Here is a 19380-nt window from a genome sequence, read left to right as displayed (position 1 = left end):
CCAGCGTTTCATATTCTAACAGTGCGGGGCGCCAGGGGGTCTGACAGACCAGCGTTTCATATTCTAACACAGCGGGGTGCCAGGGGGTCTGACAGACCAGCGTTTCATATTCTAACACAGCGGGGCGCCAGGGGGTCTGACAGACCAGCGTTTCATATTCTAACACAGCGGGGCGCCAGGGGGTCTAACAGACCAGCGTTTCATATTCTAACAGTGCGGGGCGCCAGGGGGTCTGACAGACCAGCGTTTCATATTCTAACACAGCGGGGCGCCAGGGGGTCTGACAGACCAGCGTTTCGTATTCTAACAGTGCGGGGCGCCAGGGGGTCTGACAGACCAGCGTTTCATATTCTAACACAGCGGGGCGCCAGGGGGTCTGACAGACCAGCGTTTCATATTCTAACACAGCGGGGCGCCAGGGGGTCTGACAGACCAGCGTTTCATATTCTAACACAGCGGGGCGCCAGGGGGTCTAACAGACCAGCGTTTCGTATCTTGTGTTAACTGCTTGTGATGGGTGCAGTGCTGGGGTGCGCTGTGGCCTGGTGGTTAGAGCTGAGGACTGGACTCGTGTTTACCTGCATTAACATTAACCTGGGAGGGGGCTGGCGAGCACATCAACCCCTTCCCCCAAAAGCATGTCATGCTAACTGCATTTATTTCGAATGAACACGCTAATGCACAAACAAAGACTTTGTTGCAGAGCAGTTTGAGCCAGTCCAGGTTTTCCGAAGCGTGAAACACACCTGCGCCTGACACTTCTGTGGTTTGTCTATAAAGCTCAGGTGTGAATAAACAGACCCATCTGCTCAAACCTGGATTGGCTCAAACATTTTTTATTGTCTTTTACTGTGGTTTATTTAAAACATTTTGTAATGGTTGGTACTTAAAACAAAACAAGTTGCATTAATAATTCAATGCTAATTCAATATTAACATTTATTTGTGATGTTTTATTTTTTTTCTAAAGCTGAGATTCACTTTTACTCAAGTAAGTCTCTAGTTTCAGTGTGTGTCTGCGTCTGCGTCTGTGTCTGTGTACGTATCTGTGACTGAACAGACACACACTGAATCCAGGGACTTCCTTGGGTGGGCCGTTAATAGAGAAAACTGCTTTTAAAATTGACGAGTGCATCTTCACACTGAGTTATTGCGTTATTACGTACAGCGGACACTGTTATAAGAGAGTCTTCTCACAAGCACTTCGGGCGGGAAAGAGGGCCGTGAAGGGAAGCTGTGCATATTAACTAATACATCATGTTTTAATTAAGAAAAAAGAAAACAGTGCATCCCTGATGCTCATATCCATGTCTTTATTTGCCCGTTGGTAGTCAGACATGCACAAGACCAGTTACGGCAAAAATAAGATGTGCTGGAACATTCTGAAATGGTTTTGATGAGAGTATCCTCACGATTTGTAACGGAAACCCAACCCAACCCCTCCTCCTCCTCCTCCTCCTCCTCCTCCCCCCCCCCCCCCCCAGACCCCTGCCTCCTGCCCCTGGACGAGGGCACCTGCTCCCGCTACACACTGCGCTGGTACTACAACCCCAAGGTGGCAGAGTGCCGCCCATTCATCTACAGCGGCTGTGAGGGGAACAGGAACCGATTCGGCACCAAAGAGGACTGCGAGCTGGAGTGTCAGGACACCCCCAGAGGTACGGTACTGCCAGCCCTGCCTGGGGCACGAGCCCAGCCAACGTGACCCCCCTACAAGCACTCCCTTCTTATTTTACTGTCTGACTTACCTGAAGTATAGTAAAGTGTAAAAAGTGAGCAAGGTAAAGCATAGGGTAAGCAGTACTATTGAAAAACACAAAACAAAAAGATCCATGCAAATGCTGAGGATCACTCCCTAGTTGGGACCAGACTCCGTTTAGTGATGTGTTTGGAGCGCCAGTCAGAATCTGAACCGTACTAAAAGAGCCTTGTCTAGTCTGCGTGTTATGTTTTTTATACTTATATTTCATCAGTAAAGAATTCTGATATTTGTAAGTGTGGTTCCTGCAGCCTCAATATGCAGCATGGTTCAGATTATAGGACTACAGGTTCTGGATTATGTATTTATTATTTATTTATTTATTAATTTATTTAAAATTCTATCAGAGTAAGAATCTAGCCCTATCTCTCTATAACATTTAGTACGACTCCAGCTAGATGAGGCGTTCTCAATGACAGGATTGAGCAGTCAGTTCAGACTGGCGGCCGGACGCAGTGAATGTAACGTGTCTTGTTTCATCCCTCCTCTTTGTTTCAGATGCCGTGGCGGAGCGAGGAGGGAGGTGAGAGTGACTGCGGGTTGCGAGGTGACCGCCGTCCTGTAAAGTTTACATCCCGGACGCTTCACGAACAAGCAGATTCCCCCTTCTCTCCTCCCTCGGCTGGGATCGCTCCCTCATTTCAGAGAAGAACCAACTCTCCCTGTCTCCCCCGAATCCCGGTACAAAATATTCCCAAACTTGCCATTCCAAAGATGATCGTAATCCATACCCGACACTCTGGAGGAAATATTCCCTACCTGACATTCCAAAGAAACTCAGGATTTGCAAATGTGTTCAGCTGAGTGAAAATGAACCAGGCCAGTTTCACTCTCATTCTCTCAACGTGGTCGGAGTTCGGATTCCTGTTTTTAATTTCTTTAAGATGGTCCAGCTGAAATGTCTCTTGAGCACTGAGATGCTGAAACCACACATTATACAGGTGGAGTAATCCCTTATAAAAGTTTCCCATAGTAAAAGCACACTAAAGCATAGGTAAGCGTTGTAAAGAACTGCAAGGTATAGTAAAGCATATTAATAAATATGACAAACCAAGGTAAACTGTGGTAAATGCATAGGATAACCATGAGAAAAGCATGAGAAAACTGCAAAAGTACTGAGCAGAAATGGCACGGTAAACTTTTATAAAGGATCACACACATTGCGTTAGCCTGAAGGGTAACATTTGAACTCCTGTAACAATCACTATTCCCCTCAATACCAAATATATATATATATATTAGGTGACTATTTTAAACTGTATTTTCACGCTGTATGCAAGCTTAATATTGTATTTTAAAAATACTTTGCTCGTAACCATTTTATATTTTACAAGCATACTTTTATAGAACCGGCGAGACTGAATCTCTTTCCTCACGCAGTCAGATCGTTGCCTTGTCTGCGTTGCAGTCCCTTGTGTATTGCTGAGTGTGAGGGTTCTCATTGTGTCCAGCAGGAACAGTGGATCTGTGTCCTCCAGACCCACTCGCTTCGTTTATTGGCCGTCCTTCGTATTTGTTGTTAAGCAGGAACTCTTTTCTAGGTCCTCCCCCTTGTATAAAATAAAAACGGTTCTGGCTTTTCAAACTCGCCGTCTAGGCTGTCCTTCCCTCACCTTTACAACTGAGTTCCAGTCAATGGCAGTTCACTTCCACGTGGAGTGTTTTAAAAGCCGTTCGGAGGTGAATTTTGTCTCTCATCCGGGGATATTAATTTGTTACCAACACAAATACTATACCATTTGAACTTGTACAGATTCAGGTTTCTCTGTATGCGTTCCAGGTGTCCAGTTTTAATACAGAGTTAGAGAGAGTTTTCGTTTTGCTTTTCTTGTTTTAGTTTTTTTAACCCCACGAGAGATGGTTGCAGACTTATTCCTTGGCCTTGGTTGTAATTTTGGGAGCTGTGTGTCATGTAAATAAAGAACCCTTTACAGCGGATGCTACCTCCCCGTGAGCAGTCCTGTCTTGCAGTAGCCAGCTGTCCGATCCACTGTGGCTGCAATGTGTCTTGCTGTCGCTGCGTACTGCAAAGCCTCTGGATGAGAAGGAGAGCTGTTGTTTTTATTATGTATAAAATATATCTTTTTTTTTTTTTTGTAACACTGCATGTCTGTTTGTCACTGCGAACAAATATGGTGCTATTTTGTAATTTTTTAATTGCATTTTGTTTTTAAATTAAGACGAAACGGAGTGTGTACGCGATGTACGTGATGTAATTACGAAAACTGAGCAAAACAAACAGAAGTATTGTTCCACAGTCCTTCCTATTTCAAAAAGTGTAAAAAAAATAAAAATAAATTAATTAATAATCCAATTCCGAACATGTGCAGCGTTTATTTATGTGTGTTGAATATTGAGAAGTGACACGATTATTAAGTATGCACGCTGCAATACAGTGAGTCAGAGAACAGGTATGATGAAGACAGCATGAGACACCGCAGCGTGCACATGTATTCGAACACCTCAGGATACACCTGCCCTCATTTATATCCTTTATATACCTGTCTGCATGAAAACCTTGACATTTCCGTTCAGGAATCTGTGCTATACAAACAATAGGCACGCATGTGTGAAAATGTTACACCACTTTGTGCTTTAATTAGGCATCTTAAACACCTCAAAAGTCTCCTGCGTTTCACCATGTGTGGCTGTGAGTTCCTTTTACTGTTTTAAATGAATTGCACGTGTGGCCTGTTAAAGTCATCAATTAAATTAAACTAATCGCTAAATTGCCTCTTTTGACAGTTTTTCCAGATTTTCAGTCACAGTGGTTTGATTTCATTGCACAACCAATCCAAACTCCAGAAGCAGTGGGGTGTGAATGAATGTGCGCACTGCGGGACCATGTTAAGGTCTTTACACACATTTTCTGTTTAGTTCAATTTAATTTACGTGTGTGTGTGTATATATATATATATATATACATACACACACACATTTTTATTTTACTGCACGTAGCATTTTAATAATGGAATGTCTGTTCTATCGTTTTGTTTTTAATATGTTCAATTTATTTACATATCATATCAGATGCCATGTTTAATAAAGATAATGAAATCTGTAGCAGATGTCTTTTGTTCCTGACCGGCTAATCTGCACAATTTATTATCTATAGAGAAGCGCCCGTGTCCCGTCAGCATCGTCAATCCCACTGATCTAATGGAAGCGCCTTTTCCAGCAGCATCGCAGCTGCGTCTCAGGCTCTCCGTTTGCACCATGATAGAGAGATTGACAGACAGATAGCTTCACAACCCCACGCTGCTTTAATACGCACTTGACATTTCAGAGACCCGCTGAGTTTAAAAATGTTTCTTTGTTTAAAAGCAATTTCCTTCTCGTTGAAGGGGAGCTGTATTTCATCTCTGACTGGCTCCTATTGGCCGGAGAGATCTGTTTCCACAGCTTTACCTTTTAATATGAGCCCCTGGATATGCAGTGCAGTGTGAGGAATATGTGATCTGGAAAGGTCAACCCTTATGAAAGTGTCCTATAGTACAAAAGCATAGTAAAGTGTAATACAGCACAGTGAAAGCGTGGTAAAGCACAGGCACGCATTGAAAGCACAGAGAGATGGTAAAGCATATTAACAAACATGGCAATCCAGGGTAGATGATGGTAAAAGCATAGTAAAACCATGGGGAAAGCATGGGGGGAAACTGTAAAACTACTGTACAAAGATACCTTGGTCAATTTAATAAGGGAATGCCCTAAAGGGGCCATTTGTATTTATTATATCTTGTTTGCAATTCATACATTTTCTTTTTTTTTAGAATCCTCTTTCAAATCACTGTTTAATCTCAGGGAATGTTTCTAAAACCATTCTTAACAGTCTTTATGAACAGGGCCAATGGTATCGCTTGTACTATCCACTACAGAAAGAATACATTATAATGACAATCTAATAAACAAACAGACAGATGAAGTGACAGCGTTATTAACATGAGCGGTGATGACTGGGCACACAGCTTGCCCTCCTGCCCCTCGGAACAGGGGCAGCTGTCAGCGCGGGGCAGTTATTAATATGCTAATGAGCGCCAGTGACCCCGCTGGGACATGTGGAAACACTTTGAGTGAAACTTTTGTCATCACTTTTTAGTATTCCTAAATGCGTGCTTGTCTGTGTGTGTTTATCTGTGTGCTAGTGTGTCTGTTTTTGTGCTTGTGTGTGTGCGTATGAATGCTAGTGTGTGTGTGTCTGTGTAGACCGCTCGGGGTGATGAGATGGTGGTAACATTGCTCATGAATATTTTAAGTGTCTTTAGCAGGAGGCAGTATTGTTTAACCCACCTGCCTGTCTGGTGTCTGTGCTGTTAATGACCAAGCCTTCCGGCCTGAAAGCACCAAAGCAATTTAAAAACAAGAGCGTGAGCGAGGGATGCTGCCTCCTGTAATTACTGGAACTCAATCAATCTCCTTCAGGTATTTCTCCAGCACTGCACAACATCCACAATCCCTCTGCTCGCATTACACAGGGGGCCGAGGGGAGGCATCAATCTGAACAGCGAGGACTGAGAGGAGAGAGGCATGTCAACAGCCCTCACAAAGACACCCAGTCAAACACATTACAAGAGAGGACAGCTGAGTACGGGCAAGCTGGTCAGCAAACGTACTGTACACCCCTGCCACGGCTGTGAATGAATAATCAGAGCTGCAGGTATGATGAAAAAGATGATGACCAGACATATAACAACAGTATGCGCAGAATCCTGACAAATTGCAAATTGCAAACATAGCACAGTGAACTTTTCTAAGGGAGGGATTGGCGAGAGGACGGCTGCTGACGGAATGGCAGGAGAAGGTGACTGACGGGACAGATCGGTTGTGTCGGCTCTCACACTAGACTGGCAGGCGCTGTGAGCCTCCCTGAGCGTGTCACAGTATGTGCTGTCATTGTGTCCCAGTGTGATGCTCGCTGAGCGTGTCGCAGTCTGAGCTCTCATTGTGTCCCTCTGTGATCATCTCTGACCGTGTCGCTGTGTCCCTCTGTGATCCTCTCTGAGCGTGTAGCAGTCTGATCCCTCATTGTGTCCCTCGGTGATCCTCTCTGAGCGTGTAGCAGTCTGATCCCTCATTGTGTCCCTCGGTGATCCTCTCTGAGCGTGTAGCAGTCTGATCCCTCATTGTGTCCCTCGGTGATCCTCGCTGAGCGTGTCGCAGTCTGATCCCTCATTGTGTCCCTCTGTGATCCTCTCTGAGCGTGTAGCAGTCTGATCCCTCATTGTGTCCCTCTGTGATCCTCTCTGAGCGTGTAGCAGTCTGATCCCTCATTGTGTCCCTCTGTGATCCTCTCTGAGCGTGTAGCAGTCTGATCCCTCATTGTGTCCCTCTGTGATCCTCTCTGAGCGTGTCGCAGTCTGATCCCTCATTGTGTCCCTCTGTGATCCTCTCTGAGCGTGTCGCAGTCTGATCCCTCATTGTGTCCCTCGGTGATCCTCTCTGAGCGTGTCGCAGTCTGATCCCTCATTGTGTCCCTCTGTGATCCTCTCTGAGCGTGTAGCAGTCTGATCCCTCATTGTGTCCCTCTGTGATCCTCTCTGAGCGTGTAGCAGTCTGATCCCTCATTGTGTCCCTCTGTGATCCTCTCTGAGTGTGTAGCAGTCTGATCCCTCATTGTGTCCCTCTGTGATCCTCTCTGAGCGTGTAGCAGTCTGATCCCTCATTGTGTCCCTCGGTGATCCTCTCTGAGCGTGTCGCAGTCTTATCTCTCATTGTGTCCCTCGGTGATCCTCTCTGAGCGTGTAGCAGTCTGATCCCTCATTGTGTCCCTCGGTGATCCTCTCTGAGCGTGTAGCAGTCTGATCCCTCATTGTGTCCCTCGGTGATCCTCTCTGAGCGTGTCGCAGTCTTATCTCTCATTGTGTCCCTCGGTGATCCTCTCTGAGCGTGTCGCAGTCTTATCTCTCATTGTTTCCCTCTGTGATCCTCTCTCAACGCGTCGCAGTCTGATCCTCATTGTGTCCCTCGGTGATCCTCTCTGAGCGTGTCGCAGTCTTATCTCTCATTGTGTCCCTCTGTGATCCTCTCTGAGCGCGTCGCAGTCTGATCTCTCATTGTGTCCCGCTGTGATCCTCTTTCAGTGCATCAGTCTGATCCTCATTGTGTCCCTCTGTGACCCTCTCTGAGCGCGTCGCAATCTGATCTCTCATTGTGTCCCTCTGTGATCCTCTTTCAGTGCGTCAGTCTGATCCTCATTGTGTCCCTCTGTGATCCTCTCTGAGCGCGTCGCAATCTGATCTCTCATTGTGTCCCGCTGTGAGGATCTTTCAGCGCGTCAGTCTGATCTCTCATTGTTTCCCTCTGTGATCCTCTCTGACCGCATCGCAGTCTGATCCTCATTGTGTCCCACTGTGATCCTTCTCTGAGCCAAAGTCTGATCTCTGGAGAGCTGAGAATGGAGTGTTTAGACTAGTGCTCATTATTATTATTAAGGTGCTGGTAATGACAGCACTAGAGAGCTGGGAATGGAGCGTTTAGACTAGTGCTCATTATTACTGAGGTGCAGGGTAATGACAGCACTGGAGAGCTGAGAATGGAGTGTTTTTAGGCTAGTGCTCGTTAAGGGTAATGACAAATTTCAGAAAATGCTCCTGTAGTGAAAGTGTACAAACAACATGACAAGCTACTGTCACTCATAATAATCCAATAACTTGTCTATTAATGCTGCGCATCCAGCTCTGTTAAAATCTCAACCTGTAAACACAACTTGCTGATTAAAACTACACATGTCCTGGTTTTCCGGAGGCTTGATTGAACTGAGTTAACTGCTTAACAGATTTTTTTTTTTCCATTAATTAGAAATGCTCCTGTTCAGAATGACATCGTGAACCTCCTTATTAATTAACAGATTCATCTTGGAGACAGGATGAGAACAGATGAGACTATGCGCTCGGCTCCATACATCACTGCACTTTCTCTCCAGGACCCTCTGTGATGCTCTTTAACAAGCAGCTGCAGTGAATGGGCAGCATGTTGATGTCCTATTGGGAAACATAAAACTATTTACAATTCTGAAATGAATAAGAAACAACTCAAGACTTCCCGCAAGCCCCCAGGGTAGCAGAATGTCCAAAATCTTCGGGGCACAGACTCCACAAACCTTTCCGGAAATTCCAAACCTTCCGGAACCAAATAATTCTACATTTATAATTAACAAATGAGAAAAGTTATAGGCTAGGCTTAATATTGCTAATTCACTTTGATTAGCTGTTCCAAAAATAGCTAAGAAGGGGGTTTCCGGTGGCAGGTGATGCTGAAGTGAGAATGATCCTGCCGGCTTCCAGAAAATCACAGCTAGGAGAAAACCTTCAGGTCCCGAAGACATTGCGTGCGAGTGCGCAGCTATTCTGCAGCCCTGCGAGCCCATCATCAGATGTCTGAGTCGTTTATTTCATGTTCAGTAACTTTTTCGGGTGTGTCATTGCTCTGTGAAAATATCATGCTAATGACATTTCTGAGTAAATAGCTTTAATATTCGTTCTGAATACTTTAAACCCGCCCCAACTACTGAGTGACAGCACATTCCTGCATTTCTATTGGAGACTCCGCTTGCGAGATTTAAAACGAGATACAATCAGGATGGAGGCTTGTTAGCGGGATTTAAACCTGTATCACAGTTAAGATAAGGAGGATTTAAAACAGAATTGTGACGAAATGTACAAAAATTCCAACACACAAAAACCCCGGAAGAATGTTCCCGTGACCAGAGGGATTTCGATGTGGAAGACAGCAATGGAAAGAAGGGACAGCTTAAGCGTGCAAGTACTGTCGAGTCACTATACATATTTTGAGAGAAAAAAAATGCTCAAGCATTTTGGAAAGTAACCAAAAACACTCATTTTATACATTACATCAAAAACAAAAGCCCTGAAAAAAAAAAAGATTTACATAAAACTCGAAAATAGCTAAAAATAAGCACCGAAAAATACAATTAATAAAACCCGAAAAACATAAGCCCTAGTTATGATGCTCTGCTCGCGGCACTAATGTGGATGAGATGCCTGTGTATATGGAAAAGGATTTTAATAATTATTCAACAGAAGACCTCACTGCATCCACTGTATACACAACCCAGCTGACCTCTGTATTTGACAGTGAATAACTCATTAACATCCTTACAGCACAATCAGCTTAGTACAGAAAACTCACGGTAGATTTTCAAGTTTATTTTGCACTTCTGATTCTACAGATGGTCATGTACAGGGCCCGCAATGAGAGCGCACATCACAGACACAGAGAACAATGCTTTTCTGACTCTGTCCCCTCTTTGCTCATCTGTTTTTTTCCTTCGGTACATCTTTTATTTTTACTTATTACATCTCCCTCTCATTACCCTTTTCATCATTTTTCTTTTTCGCTTTCTTTCCTGTCATCATTTCTTTCCTCCCTCTCATTTCATTATCTCTTTTCTGTGCTCTGATGTCAATATGAGAGGCTGGACTCCAGGTTTATCACAGCGAGAGAGGGAGGGAGGGAGAGAACAGGACAGCGATAGAGAGAGTCATTCACTGAGCGCAGTCAGAGAGACCTCAGCATCTCAGGGTTCACAGACAGACCCTTCAAAGCGCAGGGCAGACAGGGAACAGCACGCTGAAGACAAGGTGACCAGGCAGCAGTTTCTGGAAGATTTGACTCCCTGTACAAGGTAAGTAAGACTGCAGTAAGAAAGCAAGTTGACACAAACCTGTCCCTGCAGGTGCTGATGCAGGAGGTGTACTGATAAATAAACCTGCAAGTGAATGTGTCTGTTTATTTAACCGATAATGATATGTGTATTGCAACACATGTGTGCTTGTTAATTGTGCATGTGCGGACATATATATTGCAATGGATACTGTGTTACTAATATTACTTGTTATTATTATTTAACATTACCTATCAGTAACCTTATCTGTGGTATTAATAGGTCTCAATAGGAAGTTGTAATAGAGGGAGATCTGAACATTGGGACTGACAGAAACACAGAGTCTTCAAGTGGTCTTAATGCAGGGCTGGTCATTATACTGAGCTGGTTACCAAGAGGGACTTTACAGTAGGAAACCTGTGAAGATGCAGCGCAGTGCTAGTATTTCACTGTTGAAACACATTTTAACAGTCTATTTAAACCCGGCTCCTTTCTAAACAGCCCTGTGGGAGCTGTAACTATCTTTTCCTCTAAAATATTACTGTCACAGGACACTGGGCATAAAATCCCTGCTGCCAGAGGTGATACAGTGTAATCGGTCCCTTAGAAAAAGATTATTTAAATTTGCACAGAAAGTTTGCAGTTCTACTGTACCCTAATTTACCCTGGTTTGCCACGTTTTTTAATATGCTTCAATATATCTCACTGGTCTTGACAATACTTACCTATGCTTTACCATATTTTCACTGTGTTACACTTTGCTGTGCTTTTACTATGGAAAACTTTTATAAGAGTAATGACTTCAGAATCTACAATGTATTGGAATGTGTGTGAATCTGTATATTACACTATATTTTCACGATATTGAAACAGTATTATTATTATTATTATTATTATTATTATTATTATTATTATTATTATTATTATTATTAATAATAATATTATCATCATTATTATTGGTATGGCTGGCTCGTTACCCCCCGTTTCTTCTGCCTCTGTGTTGATTTCAGCGATTCAGAGATTTTCTCCTCGTCCTCCAAATCCACCCCTTTGCTAATTGTGTGTGTCTGGCTCGGGGCTGGGAGTGGTATAAATGACTGCCCCTTTGGCGGGTTCGTTTAGACGTGCCCGCAGGCTTCAAGCAGACAGCCGCAATGTGTCTCGGTGCAGTCATGTGTTTGTATCATGCATTCACTTGTGTGTCCTGCTGTAGCTCTCAGCCCCGGAGCGGGCAGTGATTGCGGACGCTTAGTTCTCAAGATCAGCGTTTCACATCCTGTCGCTCTCACTCACTTAACTTCAGTACTGCCGGGCTTACTGCGCTGTGACCAAAACCCTTATACAAGTGTCCTGCAGGAAAAGCACAGCAAAGTGTGGATAAAGCACAGGGAAAGCATGGTAAAGCATAGGCAACCTGGAATGTGGGAACTTGCTATGCAGCAGGAGTCTTGTTTCCATCTCTGCACTGTGTTCATTGCATCTGAGACGTCTGAGTTCTCTGACACTCCCTCCCTCTCTGCAGTCACTCCTCCTGGTTGTGTGCAGTGGCGATGTATCTTGGCCGGCTCCCGCTGCTCCTGGCCGCTCTGCTGGCGTCGGGGGCTCTGTCCCATGTTCTTGCGAGCGAGGGTCAGCGACAGAGGTACAGCAATGTCCCGGAGGAGGGGGGCCTGCTGGCTGTGCGAATCCTGAGCAGGGGAGGGGTGCTGCTGCGCTCTCTGCTGGACAGGGGTCTCCCCTCGGAGTGGGGTGCCATGGAGCACCACTACCCCCAGAGGAAACGGGCTGCCCCCTCCCGCCCAGCCCGGAGGAGCCCCCACGGCACTCGCGTCTCCCTCTCCCTCGACGTTCCCACCAGCATCCTCAGCATCCTGCTGGACCTCGCCAGGGCCAAGGACATGAGGGCCAAGGCCGCCGCCAACGCAGAGCTGATGGCACGCATCGGACGCAGGAAATGAGATAAACGAGGAGTGACATAAACAGGGGCTGAATGGGACCGCTGAAACCAGACCCCCTGTATCTGTATCTGTCATTTAGTTGCCGTGTTTGTCATTCTCTACTCTGTTTCCCAATGTGTAACTGTTAATACAGATTCGATTCATGTTAAAGCTGATCTGACAACATCACTTCAGATAGTCCCGGATTTACTTTGAGTTCCCCCTTCCCTTAACTGACTAGGGGTGTAACAAGGTCACGATATGTATCGCGATACGCAGGTTGTGATGTGATATGTATCACGATACATGTGCTGGATGCAAAAACAGAACAAACAATGAAATGAGCCAGGGGAGAGCATGTATTCATACCACCTATAAAAACACATTCATTCTTCATTTAAGGGTCACTGTACAATGAGCTGTATTGTTGTTGGTCTTGTATCAAACGATACACACCTCTATTAAGATACAGCATGTAAAGAAACTTTCATGATTTGGAGATCGTTACACCCCTAGGACTGACCAGACCCAATTCCACTCAGTGTTCAAGGAGGCAGAGACACAGTGTGAAGATCTAACGCTGTCTGATGTTGGGCCGGGGCAGTGTGCTGCACTGTAACACCACACAGTGTCTGTATATTCTGTAAATATTGTCCTTATGGAGTGATTGGCAGGGAGGCTGGGGAGAGACACAGACGACTGTACGATAATAAACTAGAACTCATCATGTACTCTACTCTCCAGCGGTGTGTTTTTGTCTTTATGATGATAGACTGGAATCTCAAAACCAAACGATATGTAACATCTCAGAATGAATCTCCTGAGCGCTGAAACTTTAACATATTTGTAACCAATCAGAAAGCCAGCTTCATTGTAATTCCTCCAATCGAGTTCTGTGGCTTATTTTATTGAACCAATCAGCGCAGCAGTTTCGCCTTCAATATATACACGCAGGGCCGGCCTGAGGCTGTGCGGGGCCCTAGGCGGCGATGATTAAGTGCGGGGTCCAGAACATCAGATGAATGTTACAGTAGCAACCACATCTTAAAGTTAGTATAGAGGTGCATGATGTGTTAAACATCTGTGTTTTAATGGAAAAAGAATCTAAACACTGAATGTGAAACACAAACCCTTGCACTGCGGGTCAGCATGTGTATTCGACATGCAGAATTCAGACAACGGTTAAGCTTTTAAACTCCTTCCCCCGTAATAACCTTTCAATAAATACATGAATGAATGAATGAATAACATCACTCATCCCATTACATGTGAACACCCCGTTCTTAAACGCGTTATTTAAAACAACAACTACTACATGAGTCTCAGGGCACACTCTGTGGCTAAACCTTTAGAAAAGTGTACCCTGGTATGTTTGCACAGGATCTTTGCATTTTTCCCATGGTTTTACGATGTGTCATATACATTTATGCAAGCCTATACTATTTACTATAGTTTACCCTGCTTTCACTGTGCTTCTGCTATGTTCAACCTTTCTAAGGTAAGCCTGTTGTGATGAGGCGGCACTGAAAGCCCTGTGAGGATAAGACATGACAGACACGCCGCACACCATCTGCAGGGCTATTTGATGGCATCTGATGGCTTTGCCAGGATGAAGAGCAGCGCTCACTGAGTCACCCGATACGGTACCGTCAATTAGTCCCTGACATCGGGCTGCAGCCCTGAGTGTTTCATATGCAAGCAGAGGCAATCTGAGCCGTCTGAGTAAAGCACTGCCACGATGGAGAGCATCAGTCTGAGAGTAACTGCAGCAACACAGACACACACCACGCACAGAGGCCTCGTTTCACTTTCACCCTACCTGTTACCATCCTCGTCAGCGTTATTCGTTGTTTTTTAAATCAAGTTTTGGAAACTACAACGATGAAGAAAACGTTATGTGTTTTTATTTAACAGAAAAACAATTGATGATTGATCATGCACCCTTTTTTTAACAGGGCAGACCCAGGAAAGATAACTCCACTCAGGTCAACTAATCTTATATAATGATACTGTGCAAACTGAAACACATGGACCATGTTTTTATTTCTCTTTCAGTGTAAGAGCCTTTCACTAGATGCCAGGGTAGAAGTTCAAAGTGCTTCAGGAGCTAAACTACCAGCCTGACCTTTCGGATTCCACCTCAGCTAGTGCTCATTATTATTAAGGTGCTGGTAATGACAGCGCTGCAGAGCTGAGAATGCAGTGTGTAGACTAGTGCTCATTATTATTAAGGTGCTGGTAATGACAGCGCTGCAGAGCTGAGAATGCAGTGTGTAGACTAGTGCTCATTATTATTAAGGTGCTGGTAATGACGGCGCTGCAGAGCTGAGAATGCAGTGTGTAGACTAGTGCTCATTATTATTAAGGTGCTGGTAATGACAGCGCTGCAGAGCTCAGAATGCAGTGTGTAGACTAGTGCTCATTATTATTAAGGTGCTGGTAATGACAGCGCTGCAGAGCTGAGAATGGAGTGTGTAGACTAGTGCTCATTATTATTAAGGTGCTGGTAATGACAGCGCTGCAGAGCTGAGAATGGAGTGTGTAGACTAGTGCTCATTATTATTAAGGTGCTGGTAATGACAGCGCTGCAGAGCTGAGAATGCAGTGTGTAGACTAGTGCTCATTATTATTAAGGTGCTGGTAATGACAGCGCTGCAGAGCTGAGAACGCAGTGTGTAGACTAGTGCTCATTATTATTAAGGTGCTGGTAATGACAGCGCTGCAGAGCTGAGAACGCAGTGTGTAGACTAGTGCTCATTATTATTAAGGTGCTGGTAATGACAGCGCTGCAGAGCTGAGAATGGAGTGTGTAGACTAGTGCTCATTATTATTAAGGTGCTGGTAATGACAGCGCTGCAGAGCTGAGAATGCAGTGTGTAGACTAGTGCTCATTATTATTAAGGTGCTGGTAATGACAGCGCTGCAGAGCTCAGAATGCAGTGTGTAGACTAGTGCTCATTATTATTAATGTGCTGGTAATGACAGCGCTGCAGAGCTGAGAACGCAGTGTGTAGACTAGTGCTCATTATTATTAATGTGCTGGTAATGACAGCGCTGCAGAGCTGAGAATGCAGTGTGTAGACTAGTGCTCATTATTATTAAGGTGCTGGTAATGACAGCGCTGCAGAGCTGAGAATGCAGTGTGTAGACTAGTGCTCATTATTATTAATGTGCTGGTAATGACAGCGCTGCAGAGCTGAGAATGCAGTGTGTAGACTAGTGCTCATTATTATTAAGGTGCTGGTAATGACAGCGCTGCAGAGCTGAGAACGCAGTGTGTAGACTAGTGCTCATTATTATTAAGGTGCTGGTAATGACAGCGCTGCAGAGCTGAGATTGCAGTGTGTAGACTAGTGCTCATTATTATTAAGGTGCTGGTAATGACAGCGCTGCAGAGCTCAGAATGCAGTGTGTAGACTAGTGCTCATTATTATTAAGGTGCTGGTAATGACAGTGCTGGAGGACCATCCACTCTAGGTTTAACAGGTAAGATGAGATCATGAACTACTGTAGGACTTGGAAGGTTTAATTGGTTCAGTTACAATTGAAACCAGGGTTGGAACAAAGACCAGGAGTGGAAAGGCCAACTTTGGCCACCCCTGGTGTAGAGACAGCATGTATAAATGTGACAAACTAGAGGGGTAATGAATGAAAAACAAAAGCAAACACAGGACAGTCAGGGGAGCCTGAGGCAGTGCCAGGCTATTATACAAAATAAATCAAGAGCCAAGGACAGGGATGCAGCCGCCCGTTTAAAAACAAACAAGCAAGCTAGCAAGCGATAAACCCAGGGAAGCATGTCTGTGCCGTGTGTGTATTTTTAACCCAGCTCTAAGTGGAATAAAAACTGAATGAGGGGCCAGCGAATCACTCAGCCGTAGAGGAAAGCGCTCTTCCATGACTGAGTGTTAATATTATTAGAATAGCGCAGACTATGTCAAACAGCTTGTTAGTGGTTTGTTCTTGTCTCTATTTATGTATTTAGAGAGGATGGATGTGAGTATTAGTAGAGGTCACAGAGCTTACTGAAACGGGGCCCCTGCAGTACCATCGCTCGTGGAGGGCCACACTGGCAGCTGTTGAAGTTGGTATACTCTGCTCTCTGAGAGCCACACTGACTGTCTTCATCAGCGGACGGGGTCACTTGATGTTCCTGGGGTTCACACTAAAAGAACACAGCAATAAACATTATAAGCAGGGGTTCACCTGACTCGTGTCATTAGGGTCTCATGTGAGTATCAGCAGAAAGGGTTTGGTACTCACCAAAACTAGGGGTCATCATCCAAGTCGCTGTCGAGCTCCACCTCCTCCTCCTACAGGAGGTCAAACCACTGGGATATCAAGGATGCTGGGTTCTGATCCTCCTTCCTGGAGCTCGGACGAGCCTGCGATGTGCTGACTGCATCCAAACTGCAATTAGAGGGTCAAAGGCTTCAGTGGTCATCTTACACAAACTACCTAATTAATTCATTAATTAATTAATTAATTAATTAATTAATTAGTCATTTTGCAGACGCTTTTATCCAAAGAGACTTACAGAGAGTAAGGGGTGAACTATGCATCACAGTGCGTATTCACAAAGCTGACAAGTCTAAGACTAGTCATTGTAGTCAATTTGGACTAAACTCTTATTCACGAACGAGTCTTAATGGAATTTTGGTCTTAAGTATGGTCTTCACTTTAAGACTACACTGGAGGACACTTAAGTCCTAATTTGCTATTCATCACACCTGTGTTTAACTAACATGGCTCTACAGGTGATACTGTACGATTTATCTGAATATCACCCACATGTGGAAAGCGTGTTTTTGTAGACACGGAAAACCCTTTGGAAGTTTTTCACCGAGTTGGGCGACAGTCAATTGAAATGCTAATAAATATTTTAAATACAGACCTTTCTCCCTCAAATAACAGAAGCAATGCAATTCTACCTCTGTTGCAGGTAAATAAAACGGTACATTACCACCTTTACAATCACTCGAACTTATTTAAATAAATGAAACTGTCAATTTTAGAATATTTTCTTTGAAACAAAACAGTACAAATTGTTAACTATAAAAACATACAACAATGTTCGCAGTACAAGACTACAATTAAAAAGCAGCGCTACCGAATCGTTTAATGCGGCAAGCTAGCGCAGCACAGAAACATTGTGTTCAATAAGAAAACAACATACAGAAAATGAAAGGAGGCGCGGCAACGGCACAGCAATGCGCCTCCAGCAGCAACGGCACAGCAATGCGCCTCCAGCAGCAACAGCACAGCAATGCGCCTCCAGCAGCAACAGCACAGCAATGCGCCTCCAGCAGCAACAGCGTAGGGTCGTCTCAGCGGTATCTATCAGGTTAATGTTAAAAGGTATCAGTTTAACCGGAATAATATACATTTATAATTTTTACCGGTTCAAATGCAGCTGAGAGTTCCTTAGAAAATAAAAAACACGCTCAAAGAACTGGAAATACTAAAATATACCTGTAATATCATGAATATCAATCAACTGATTTGATTTATTTTTAAATGTATTTTTCACTGAAATTACAGGTGACTTTTTTAAAAATATATATATAATTAGTGAGATAGCCTAATCACTGTGAAATAATTCAACATATCACTTTATTTACAACCTTAATATATAATTATAATGATGTGTTATTCATGTAAAATATCCAATCCTATTTTACAATATATTAGTTTGACATTACTGTATATTTTTACAGCACATTTTCTGACATTTTCTGAATCTTGTTGTTGAAGGAGACTCTTCGGTCCGTATCGCTTCGTTATGTTATTAATCTCCTTTGAAGCTGTAATCACACGGGGAGTGTGTCAGGAGGGAGCATGAGCTGGAAACACGTGGAGAAGAAGCCTTCTCTTACTCCTGGTGAGCGTGCCCCAGGAAATGAGGATGTGTGAATAAAAACATATCAAAACAATCAGGAACGTGTTGAAAATGTTTTATTCAAGCTTTTAAAAAAACAAAAATGAGCAACTTCTGGCAAACCTGGAAGGCTGAATCTGCCAGCCCCACTGGGACCTGGTTAAAATGTGTGGATTAATACAGTACATGGCATTCGGATTTGGCAACCCGTTGCTTCCACTAGGTGGCACTGTCGTATCAGAAGTTGAATGGAAGTTCTGATATGACAGACCCAGCGCTCCATTACTGGGATCAGGGGCTGACAATCAGGCGAGGGTCACTGGTGTGGCTCGGGCTGATTCACCATGCAAAGAGAAACGAGTGAACAAACAGCTGCTTGGGTTTGTGTGGATCGCTGTTCTCCACAGAGGCGAACAAAAGCAGCGATCATCATCACAAACCCAAGCAGCTGTTTCTTCCCTCGTTTCTCTTTCCATGAGAAAGTGATCACAAGCAGACAGGACCTGTTCCAGGGTGAGCAATCTCTCAGAGCTGCTGCCACAGCCCCACACTCACTCCTCTTTTTAAGGCGCTGGTTGGCGCTTGTACTGTCCTGCATCGAAGCCTCATCGTGTGTTTGCAGAGCATCTCTCTGCCGTCCCCCAGTTAATCAATCAATCAATCAATCAATCAATACACAGGAACAGCAATCCTTCAACTCTTAAATAAACATGATGTGCCTTTCTCTGAACTTACAATAACATAGAAGCATTCTCTCTCTCTTCAGCCCTACTGATGTTACGCTACTAGGATATTGTGTTCAGTTCTGGTCACCTCGTTACAAAAAGTATTTTGCTGCTCTAGAAAGAGTGCAAAGAAAAAAGCAGCAAGGACCAGGGGTCACAAATGGAGATTAGATAAAGGGGCATTCAGAACAGAAGATAGGAGGCACTTTTTTACACAGAGAATTGTGAGGGTCTGGAACCAACTCCCCAGTAATGTTGTTGAAGCTGACACCCTGGGATCCTTCAAGAAGCTGCTTGATGAGATTCTGGGATCAATAAGCTACTAACAACCAAACAAGCAAGATGGGCTGAATGGGGTCTCCTCTCGTTTGTAAACTTTCTTATGTTCTTATGTGTAGTCTTGTTTGGGTTTATTACTGGAAGTAGAGTTTGTACTGGTAATAAGAAACCCCCAAACGGCTG

At 44.2% G+C, this 19380-nt stretch overlaps 1 protein-coding gene across 1 annotated transcript; it reads left to right on the top strand.

Annotated features, from left to right (window-relative positions):
* Positions 1 to 7821: 7821 nt before the first annotated feature.
* On the top strand, positions 7822 to 12504 carry LOC131697675 (uncharacterized). Its single transcript, XM_058988226.1, has 2 exons — positions 7822 to 10399; positions 11901 to 12504. The coding sequence occupies exons 1-2, from the start codon at positions 9966 to 9968 to the stop codon at positions 12334 to 12336; spliced, it is 870 nt and encodes a 289-aa protein (XP_058844209.1). The 5' UTR covers positions 7822 to 9965; the 3' UTR covers positions 12337 to 12504.
* Positions 12505 to 19380: the final 6876 nt, after the last annotated feature.

This window comes from Acipenser ruthenus, chromosome 16 (genome assembly GCF_902713425.1).
Source record: "Acipenser ruthenus chromosome 16, fAciRut3.2 maternal haplotype, whole genome shotgun sequence".
Lineage (NCBI taxonomy): Eukaryota > Metazoa > Chordata > Actinopteri > Acipenseriformes > Acipenseridae > Acipenser > Acipenser ruthenus.
Note: the sequence above shows the minus strand (reverse complement) of the source record. Positions and strands in the feature narration are given on the sequence as shown.

Excerpts from the sequence above, each read along its gene's own strand:
- LOC131697675 (XM_058988226.1), top strand. The coding sequence starts at position 9,966 with ATGAGAGCGCACATCACAGACACAGAGAACAATGCTTTTCTGACTCTG. Across the intron at positions 10,400-11,900 it reads GATTTGACTCCCTGTACAAG|TCACTCCTCCTGGTTGTGTG; the intron begins GTAAGTAAGACT and ends CCCTCTCTGCAG.